Source organism: Epinephelus moara, chromosome 22 (genome assembly GCF_006386435.1).
Source record: "Epinephelus moara isolate mb chromosome 22, YSFRI_EMoa_1.0, whole genome shotgun sequence".
NCBI classification, from domain to species: domain Eukaryota; kingdom Metazoa; phylum Chordata; class Actinopteri; order Perciformes; family Serranidae; genus Epinephelus; species Epinephelus moara.
The window spans coordinates 22,949,195-22,960,461 of NC_065527.1; the positions used below are offsets into that span (position 1 = coordinate 22,949,195).

At 42.1% G+C, this 11,267-nt stretch overlaps 1 protein-coding gene across 1 annotated transcript in view; it reads left to right on the forward strand.

Moving 5' to 3' along the window:
- Nucleotides 1-6,023, forward strand: part of LOC126383676 (homocysteine-responsive endoplasmic reticulum-resident ubiquitin-like domain member 2 protein) — a 30,365-nt gene extending 24,342 nt beyond the window's left edge. Inside the window, exon 9 of the mRNA XM_050034272.1 lies at nt 4,951-6,023. Within this exon, the coding sequence (XP_049890229.1) occupies nt 4,951-5,118 (168 nt within the window). The 3' untranslated portion in view covers nt 5,119-6,023. The remainder of the gene's footprint in view (nt 1-4,950) is intronic.
- The last annotated feature ends 5,244 nt before the right edge of the window (nt 6,024-11,267 follow it).

The following is an 11,267-nucleotide window of genomic DNA, read 5'->3' on the forward strand; positions in this document are numbered from 1 at the left end:
TATTATTATTATTGTTGTAAAATAGGTGGGGGAAACTGGAGTACCCAGAGAAAATCCACAGCACGTGGCAGATGGTAGATTGATAACTGTGAGGTCACACCTTCCAACCAATAAGCACGGGGCTGTCCTTAATTAACTGAGTAATAGTTTGACATTAAAAGATTATTTTTTGTTTGTGTAATTCCCAAAATGTCAAACTATTACTGAAATACACGAGTTTTAGCTTCTGTTTTTCACTCCAACGCCAGGGTTCGGTGTTACACTCTTAAAAAAATGTAACCTAACTTGAGTTGTTTCTGTAACGTAGTGCTGGGTTACTTTGGCCCCGGAGCACAGGGATACCGGGGCCAATTATGGAGGCAGACCTGGGGCAGCTGTTGGTAAGCGTCTGATGGCGGGGCTTTTTTTTGTTTTTTTTATATGTGGGGAAACTGGAGCTTCCCAGAGTTTTTTTGTTTTTTTTATATGTGGGGAAACTGGAGCTTCCCAGAGAAAACCGCACACAGCAAGAAGTTTTATCCTCTACCTTTTACCCATCCAAATTTGGCCCCAGTGCCCAGGGATACCAGGGCCAAATATGGAGACCTCTACTTTTTACCCCAGTGCCTGGGCTTAATATTATAAATACATTTTTTCCAGCCTTTACGCTTCTTTTTTGGGGGCTTTTCCTGCTGCCCAGAATCATCACGTTCCCTAATGATGTCCTCAATTTCTACATACCATCCAAGCTCTTCTTCCTGGCCTGGGTTTTCAATGTCGGGCTTTTCATGCTGCCCCAAGTCATCATCATCATTAATAACGCCAAACTCTTAGAATTTATTTTCCATGATATTTGTAACATTAAAACAATGTAAAATTTTATTTATTTTGTTTTCAAAGAGTTTTAAACACCTTTTTGTATGAAGCATCATTCAAAAGCTGTAAAAATGGCCTGTCGCTCAATATGATTGTTCTACTTTTACTAGCTATTAAGGCCCAAAAAAGACAAACTATCATAAAACATAAACTTATATTTAAAGCCTCAAGTGTCCTTTCATTATTCATGAATGGGTTTTAATCTTAATATATGTAAAATGTTGTAAAAAACATCAGTTTAATCGTGTCGCCAGGTAGTCGTCAACCCTGTTACTTTTAATGAACACACCCCTTCTGAGATAATGGACTGCTCCGAAAGTTGCATCATTTCCTGGAAGTGAAATCAGCTTCAGCTTATTGTGTCAGCCCTGTTTCCACAACAGGACACGCTAAAAAGATATTTGTTAGAATATTTTAATGTACATAAATAACATGATATAAGCCTCTAATGAATGCACACTACATGGCTAGTAATGGCTGCCAAGGACATTTTTCATCAACCCTGTTACCGTTCTAGCGTAACAGGGTTGACGTAACAAGGTTGACAAAAGTATGTGTAAAATTGTGCACTTGGTGACAAGTTTTGGAAATTTGGCATAGTGTAAGGTATGGGTATAAGGTTTTCAAAAACCAAGTTGGGATAGCCACAAACTTCAATATGGCCCTCACCGGAGATTTGGATCTGCTCCAAATTGTAATGGGTTCCATGTTGGACCGTGTTGTACCTCTCCACCAAGTTTAACACCATACCAGTTTTCACACACAGTCCACAAACTCTAAAAGAGTTTCTGATCATATTCTTGTCCAGTTTGTTCCAGATGGCAGATTATTAGGCTAGAATTATTATTTTCGCCCCGGCCCTCTTTTTGGGGCCGGCATTTATTTTTGTGTACACTATTTTGTTTACACGTTGCCTTGAAACATTGCCTTCTCTCTATCCCATAGGCTGCCAGTCATTTTTTTGCACTGTATTTTATATTTGGAAAATACAAAAATAAAGTATTTTATTTTGATAAATTTTGTGGCTGTGCATTTTGTAGTTTATTTTGATACAATTTAAGTTGGGCATTTGGTATTTTATTCGGAAATAGATTTTGATGTATTTTTGCCCATCCCTTATGTCACAGCAGTTGCGCACGCCATAGACAGTATATTACATAGAGTGGATGGTGGATACAGAAGTTAAGCAATGTACAGCAGTGGAGGGAGTCAGTAACAAAATGTTTTTTAACCACCTAAAAAAATCAGCATCAGTTTAAGCGTACTCTATCCACCTTATTTTTCACGGAAACACGGAGGCAAAACAGAACGCAGCCAGCTTCCGTTTTTTTGTGCGACGAGAATATCGTCCATGTCCACCTCAACCCCTTCCTGCCCCCTGAACAGCACCGACATCTCCCTCTGAAAAATCTCTGGTTCACTGGAGACTGGATGATAAACTTGTATTGCCGGCCTTTGTACTTAGTTAGAGCCCTCAAGTGTCCCAAACCGTCCAGTTTTCCTCCAGGGCTATCAAAGTCCACGTCATCACTTGCTAACTGGGGCAGGTGATTGAGCTTGTGGTAAGTTTCATCTGATATCACGCTGGTGTCAGCACCCATGTCAATCTTGAAGGTCACTGGAGTGTCTCTGATGGTTAGTTTTACAGTCCGTGGTGTATTGGAGTCTGCAGTGTACGTGTACTTTGTTGTGATCTCACCTAGAAAATGTCCACCACTGTGATCTGCCTCTTGCTCCACTGTGGTTACCTCATTCACTCTAGCAGAGCAGCACATGACAACAAAGTGCCCAGTCTTCTGGCAGTTCCTGCGCATTTCTAGCAGCACAGGCTTCATGTTTGGGGTGGTCCTTACTGCACCTGAAGCACTAGGACTGTTTCCCTCCTCCGTCGCAGTGCCCCGCGGCGTGGAAACTGCCGCTGCTGTGTCTTTTCCCCCTTCTTCTGTGCTGTTGGGAAGGAGCTGTGTGTGCATGTGTTCGTGCCACCTCGCTGAGGTAGCTAGCATCGGCTGAGCTAGCTTTAGCCCGCTGGCTAACTTCAACTGGCTAAAATAGCTTCTTTTGAGCAGCTTATTCACAGGGTTAACAACAGTCTAAGTGTGTTCAGAAAAGTCTGGGACCCCTATCTGGAAATGATGAATAGAGAGGATCGCCATGATAATTGAAATCTATGTGGCATGTCCCTGATGTATGTGTATTATTTTATAATGCTCAGTAGATAAATGTGAAGTGCAATGTTGTATGAGGAAATGTGGTACTGTATATATTGTCAAGAGGAATGTGCATGTTCTCTTTTATGTTTTATGTTGGTTTTCTGTTTTCTTTCTTTCTTTGTATTGCTGTAAATGAACATATCATTGACATGTAAAATGCTTGATCAAGTGGTGGAAAAGCAATAAAAAAGTTTAATCGTAAAAAAAAAACTAATGTTGATGCTTTTAGGTGGGACTTTTTTAGGTGGCTAAAATACGTTTTGTTGCTAACCCCTCCACAGCAGTACGTAGCTTAGCTTCCTTGTTGGACTCCAGTCTGTTTCTCCAAATTGGGGGCATGCTGACTGCCATCTACTGTATTTGATATACTGTCTATGTATAAATACCCCATACAAGCCCACTTAAAAAAACTGAACTATCCCTTTAAGTAAAAGTAGACACTTTAAAACAATTTTACTCGAGTAAAAGTCCCCGTGTGAAAATGTACTTGAATAAAAGTAAAAATTAGGTTAGTGAAAATGTACTCTAAGGAAACATCACCATGTTACACCATGTTACACCATATACACGGTCCACCCAGTCTCTCTGTCCCAGTGAATCCCATTTAGCTGCTTTGAGTTCAGGATCCTTGTATCCTTCATGATAGCTCACTGTCACTCTGACTGCAGCACTTCAATAGAACAGTGCCATCAGTAGTGTTATTAGTAGCACCTGCGCTTTTCCTATGATGACAAGATGTCTGCTGTGAAAAAGGTCTATTTGTTTCACCCCTGATTTAGTTTACATGATGACCTCATGAGTAGGGTTGGGTTCCGGATCTGGTTCTTTTTTGGAACCGGGTCCAAAGTTCCGGATCTGGAACCGGTTCCATCACATTTGGAGTAACGGTTCCTGCAAACGGTTCCTAGATTGTTAAAAAAAACAAAAAAAAAAAGTCATATGCATTTCCATTAGAGCGAGGCACGGGCCGCATATTTCTGTCCGAACCCGACCAAGCCCGACATTATTAAATTACTAAAGCACTGAGTTTGTGTCACACAGTTGTTATGGTTACAGGCTATTTAACAGGCCGGGCGTGCGCTGTGGGTGCTCCGCGGAGACTGAGACCTCCGTGTTTGAGACGGGAGCGGGCGGCGGGAGGCCCGAGGCTGCCAGCGAGGGGAGAGGGAGAAATATAACAAATTAAGATAAAATAGGAGACACCAGTCTCCCTCTTTTATTTTATTTTCAGCGTTTAATCAAGGCGGAGGCGGGCGGCGGTAGGTCCGAAAGAGCCAATGTGTGTGTGTGTTCTGTTCAGGTGTTGTCACGTAAATAACAGTGCCCAAGCATGAATGCATGTAAGTATTTTTTATTACATTGCTGTGGTTAATTTGAGGTAATAGTGTTACTGTAGAAATCAGAGAATCACTTTTTGTTGTTATATATTCTCAGGGAGATGATACAAGTTCTAAATCTGAAATACACACCACACACAAATGTGTATTTTCATCTAATTGTACTGTGCAACAGTTAGAATAAAGTTTTTGTGTTTGTATGATTGCATTTATGTTTATTATATACTTGCTTAAGTATAGCAAGTATAATGACTATAATGTAGGAATCGGTAAGCGGAATCAGTTCGGAATCGTTAAAATCCTAACGAGTCCCAACCCTACTCATGAGGGAACAAAATGGACACTGACACCTTTGAAATACTTAATCTGCATATGATAAGTCGGACTTGGTCAGACATTTGCATTTAGGAGCTGTTGCTCAAGTTTACATAGCGGGTATCACCTTCCACAGTCAAATATGTCCAACCTTGTGCACTGCATGTCGGTGTGAAGCAAACAGTATCGCACCTGATTGTCCTCTTATAGTTTTACTCTATCCTTTATAGGAGGGAGCGATGGATGATGGCTCGGACGATGATGGGGAAAGTGGGGAGGAAGGAGCAGAAGATCCAAACAGCGCCCCAAACACAGGCTTTCTGTCCTCCACGTGGTCGTTCATCATAACCTTCTTCATGTCACTGATCCCAGAGGGACCTCCAGATGCTGCTAACTGAACCACGAGCTGCCACAGTTCTCCACAAGGGCACATAGGTTCTTTAAGAGGAGGAAGGAGGATGAATCTCCTACTTGCTCGGGAAACTGTTTCCGTTGCAGTACAGTGGTATAGTTTCCCAGTAGTGTACTTAACTACATATCTAAGACTTTGAGCCAAATACAAGTGACTGATTCAACCTGAAAAGAGATCGATGGTCACTTGATACAGAAGTTGTTGTGTTTGACTGCACAAATACAAAAATTGACACGAACATTAGTTTAACTGCTATAAACAAGGATTGCTTGTGATTCCTTGTAAATATAGTCAAAATAATATTAGTGTCTGCCAATGCATTGTTTCTGTAATTAATAAAATAGGGACAGCAGGCACATTTACAGTATAAAGAAAAATAATACTTGTATTTAACAACCTAAATCTTGTTTTTTTTCTTTGTAAGAAGTTGCAGTCTTTGTTGAAATGGTTCTGTTGGAATTTTAATGATTTTTTGTAATGGTGGACGTATCCAAATAAGAAATCTTATTTTAAATGGGCCACCTTAGTCCAAAGGCTGAACTACAGTGAATAATCCTGAGACATGTAGTGCTTGTGATGATTGACGTGAGTGATTTTGGCCTGAGAGTTTATAAAATGTGTCTGAACACATTGTGTACTGTGTTGGAAGTACATCCAGCTGTGATGTTTGCTACAGATTGGGATTTTTACTTAAGTGAAACAATGTACCACTAACTCTTTGACAGCCTGAAAGAACTGAGTGAAGAACTGATTTTCCACAGTTTAATGGAATATCAAACAGGAATGTTGTTGGGATTGAAGTCATGTGGCACAGAGCGACAAGAGACACTTTAAAATTTCCTACTGTTACATAAAGCACTGCCACAATTCAGAGTTGGTGCAGGACAAAACTTACACCTCTTGAGTGTGTGAAAATGGCTGCTGTTACCTTCAACATGTTGTGTACCAAAACGCAATGCACATTTAAGCAACATGTAAGCAAGCAAAACAGACAAGCAGATAGGCAGTCAAGCAGGCAACATGGAGGCAGAGAGGCACGCAAGCAGATAGACAGAATTATTGGATTAGTATGGACTACTGATTGTGATCGCAGGCCTGATTATCCTTTAACCATATATTTAGAGTGTGTTTGAAGGCTTTGTGTGTTTCAATATTGCGAATGTGTGGTGGTAATGACTTCCAGAACTGGGCAGCTGGCACTGAGAAGGCTGACTGGCTGAAGGAACTTTTTCTCAGTGGTACGATGAGGGTAGTTGTTAAGGCCACTCTGGTCAGTCTGCTGCTCAATGTAAAAAAAGTCAGCGGTGGTAGTGGAGCCAAACTTACTAAAGCTGATCTACAGCAAACAACCTTTCAAGCAAATCCATAGTCACAGACCAATTGTCAATGCTGAAATAAAATCGGGGTAGTTTACCCTCAGTCTGTGTGCTCCCATGAGCTCAATAATTTGCTGTAAGGTGGACATAAAACTCAGTCAAGGCTGTTATAAGTCAGTCTTTTTCTCATCTTTACGCCCCAACAAAATCAAACATGTTTAATATTATTCTAAGTTTTTATTCTTGTCTTATTGAAATACTGAAATTCAAGGAGGTCAATGTTGTCAACCAATAGCTGCTCTCTCTCCAGCACCAAACAGGAAGCAGCAAGCATGGTCTCCTCCTACTGAAATAGTGGCTCTAACAAACTGGTAGCAAAAATCCAAAATGTAAAGTTTCTACACAAATACGGTTTATGGATTATATTGATGCAAAATCTACAAGTACACTTTCGACATACGATGCCCTTCATTCTGTGTTTCTAGAGTTGTGTTTTTGCGAGCATGTAAGGAATTGTTTATAAGTCATATTTCTTCAAGGGAGTTTGGCATATTGTTTTCCACCAGGGACAAGATGGCAAATAATCTCAAATTAAATCTAGTTGTAGTGTTGCAAATATATTGACCCTGCAGGTTCCTGAGTCTTTGCACAATCTTTAAGTGTGTGACCAAAAACTTGCATTGTTTTTAGATGTAAGAGGGTGTCAGACTTCAGTCTTTTAGAGGCATTTCCAAAGTCTTCAAGTGTATCCTAATAGTCCTGGGCCACAGCACCACAGGTCCTAAACCTGTTAAACTGACTACTTTATGGACTCAGGTCATCGTTAACTACACTGTTAAAGCTGTTGTCTGAAAACATGGGGCTCAAACCAGTGTTGCCTCCACATTTAAATGCATGCTCAAAAATAAATATATCATACGTGGCAATTCTGGGGTTCAAGCCAGTATGGCATAGCTGTGCAATGCTTCAATTAGCCCTGTTTTTGGGTGTGCGTGGGTGGGAGCTGACTCTCACCAACTGTCCCACGTGCAAAGCCTAAACTCCCGGAACCACTGGGGTCTCATGATAAACAGAGACAGAGAGAGCAGGACTAGTCATGAGAATAATGTTGCTATGAGACAGTGACAGGAATAAGGGGTTAAATAAAAGAAAAAGACTGCAGCCTATTGATATAAAACAGTATTGTCTTTCCTTGTCTGCAATTTAAATCAGTGGCCTTTCTCACTCCCTTTAAAATATGATGAGACATAACAGGTGCAAAGTTTTATGGTCATGGCACCATTTGGTGTTACCTAAAACTAGCTAGCCACATCCTAAGATTCTCATTGATCACATTACATGAATCTTGAAACATCATTGTGCAAAATAACCTAAATCAAAGCTAATGTTTACCAACATGCTTCAGAATGATAATTTTTTGTAGTTTCTTGTTTTTTATTTGTTCAGATTAGAAGCTTATTAAAAAGCATTCTGAAAATAAAGGGGGAAAAACATTGGTCATGTGATTTAATCAACTTTAACACACCTTGGCAATCATTAAGAGTCATGAAATCAGTTTTCTACAACATTCAGGCATATTTAGCGCTGATTTTGTGGCCATTTAAAAAAAATGGCCCTCGGGGGCCAAATATGCAGTGTCCCAATATCTAAGTTTTTGCATGTATGGTTGTAGTGTGTGTGTATATGGGGAGTTGTTTAAAGGTGGAAGACATAAATAAACACATGAATACTTGAATTGACTATTTTTTATATTTTATTTATTAATTTATTCTTGCCAATTAATCAAATACTTTTAGATTGTGCGGGAAAACCGGAGCACCCGGAGTAAACCCTCACATGGGGAGAATATGAACTCCTCACAGCCAGGTTTTGGATTGAACAAAACCTGACTGTGAGGTGTCACTGCTAACTACAAATGGGGGTACGATTTTGTGGACTGGGCTTGACCACTGCCCTGCTTCAACAATGATTCACTCATTGCTGACCCCTCAGTGCCGCCAGGTCTCTTTCACTACAGGACCTTTGTTGGAATTTGTCATTGCAATAGATGGCATAGGTGTAGAGCTGCTGTCAGAGTGATTCACTCGCCTCTGCACGCTCTGCACCTGCCTGCCCATCACAGCATTGTGCTTCTGAAGCCTGGTGGACTTGGGTGCGGGGAACCTTGGTAGGTATGGCAGCACTTTTTCCTCTTTGCTTTTCAGGACAACAGGTCTGTCACATGAGAGGCAGTGAGATATGTTTACAAGCTGCTGTTTTGTGCCAGCAGCAATGTCACCCTGTGGAGCTTCCTGAGCTTGCAGCTTCTCCAGAATGGTCTTCCAGAGACTATCCAGCTGCTTCTTAACAGAGTCTAACTCACCTCTGTTCAACTTACTCTCCAGCTCAGCGGAGAGTTTGTTTGAGATTTCTTACTCTCCAGCTCAGCGGAGAGTTTGTTTGAGATTTTGTGCCAGTCCTGCTCCTGGCTGGTCACGTTGTTCAGGAGTTCATAATACATGGAATGGAGTTGCTCAGAGTCAAGCTGCAGACGACTCACTTTGTGGTCCAAAGCACATTTCTGTGCTTTGATTTCCAGTTCAACTGTCTTGTCAGCCTTTGTCTCGTTCAGGTCCTCTATCTGGCTCTGTTTCTTTCTATTGTCATCATGTAGTTGTCTGGTGGTATCATGCAGCTTTTCAGTCTGGGCCTGAAGCTCCACCTTTCCTTCCTCCAGCACTGTAACACGTGTTTCCAGCTTACTACACTTCTCCCTTAATTTCTTATCCACAAGGGAGAAATGTGCACCGTCAGTCTTCTGCTGGTACTGTGGCGCTGGAGGTCTCTCAATCAGGGATCTCACTGTTTCCTCAAGGCCGGTCATATGGTGATGGCATTTCTCCACATTGGAGGCCACCTCTGTGAAGGCTGTCGTGTGCTGGTGGTGTAGGTCCTTCATTTCTGCCATCAGATGTTCCATTTGGCAGTGGAGCTGAGCTGTCTCCTTGAGGGATCTTTCCTCAAGGCCGTTCAAATGGTGATGGCATTTGTCCACATCGGAGGCCATCTCTGTGAAGGCTGTCGTCTGTCGGTGGTGTAGGGCCTTCATTTCTGCCTTCTGATGTTCCATTTGGCAGTGGAGCTGAGCTGTCTCCTTCAGAGATCTTTCCTCAAGGCCGTTCATACGGTGATGGCATTCCTCCACATCGGCAGCCATCTCTGTGACAGCTGCCGTGTGCCGGTGGTGTAGGGCCTTGATTTCTGCCTTCTGATGTCCCATTTGGCGGTGGAGCTGAGCTGTCTCCTTGAGGGATCTTTCCTCAAGGCCGTTCAAATGGTGATGGCATTTGTCCACATTGGAGGCCATCTCTGTGACAGCTGTTGTGTGCTGGTGGTGTAGGGCCTTGATTTCTGCCTTCAGATGTTCCATTTGGCGGTGGAGCTGAGCTGTCCCTTTCAGGGATCTTTCCTCAAGGCCGTTCAAATGGTGATGGCATTTGTCCACATTGGAGGTCATCTCTGTGATGGCTGTCGTGTGCTGGTGGTGTAGGGCCTTCAATTCTGCCCTAAGAATTTCTACTTCCGATCTCACTGTTTCATTCTGCCCTAAGAATTTCTACTTCCGATCTCACTGTTTCCTTCAGGGCGTCCATACGATGGTGGCACTTCTCAAAATCGGAGGCCATCTCAGCCCGAGCTGTCTTTTGCTCTTGATGTAGTGCCTTTATCTCCACCCTAACAAAATCACTCAGGTCTCTCACGGTTTCCTCCAGAGTGTCCATACGTTGTTTGGACTTCTCTACATCGGAAACGACCACCTTCATTGACATGCCATCCTCAGGGGTCTGAATGCGGGCCCGTGCCTGCTTAAGGCCACCCGGGCGCGGGGGGCGACTCTTGGGTGGGGAGGGGGCTAGCTGCTGCTTGGTGCTGCCCCCTTGAGCCTGATCCTGTGTGCTCGGGGGAGCACCCTCCTGTGTCTTAATTTCCTGCGCATTTAACTTGCCAATAATGGCCTGAAATAGGTCATGTAGCGCAAGAACGTTAAAATGTGAAGGTGACCTGATCGCTAAATTCAGCAACTCCAGAAGGTCGGCAGTGTGCTTCTCCGACATCGTTGTGAGCAAGGACACAAGTTAAAACAAAGTTAAAGTTAAGCTAACACTAGCTAACTAACAAATTCAGCTTGTAATAAAAAGTGATTTTTAAAAACCACTTTTGTGTTCTTGTCACGTCTTTCTCTACAGTAATTACAGTAATTAATCGTTACCCCCTCTAGGTGACTGGCGCATCGGTCCAATAGCTCAACAGTACAAGGCAGGCTGTATTTACAAAATTTCTGTCAAAGACACGAAGTGTCATAAAGGCATTAGACATTCCGACTCACTTGGCCCCGCCCCCAGCCCCGCCCCCTTCTTTTTTTCCTTCTTTCCTTTTGTTTCTTTTTTTCTTCCCCTATTTTTACTACTTCTTTTCCCATCATTTTATTTTATTATTTGTTTATTGGGTGTGAATGCCGCAAGCATTCACAACCTATGTTCTTCTGCTACCAGAATTCTTTATTTTTCTGCTTATTATTATTATTCCACCGCGTTTTTCAACATCAGTTATCTTCGACATACTTCAACCGATTCAAACCATTCAAACTTCTTCTGATTCGGCTTCATTAGGACATTATCGGAAACTTTAAGATTTTTCCATAACGTTCATATTTTCCCGGGAATTCAACGTTAAAATTCCGACTTCTATTAAAACGGATGGAGCGAAAACGGTTGGACCGCTACTAGTTCCACAAACTTCAACCGATTAAAACCATTCAAACATGAAAACGTTCAGCTGA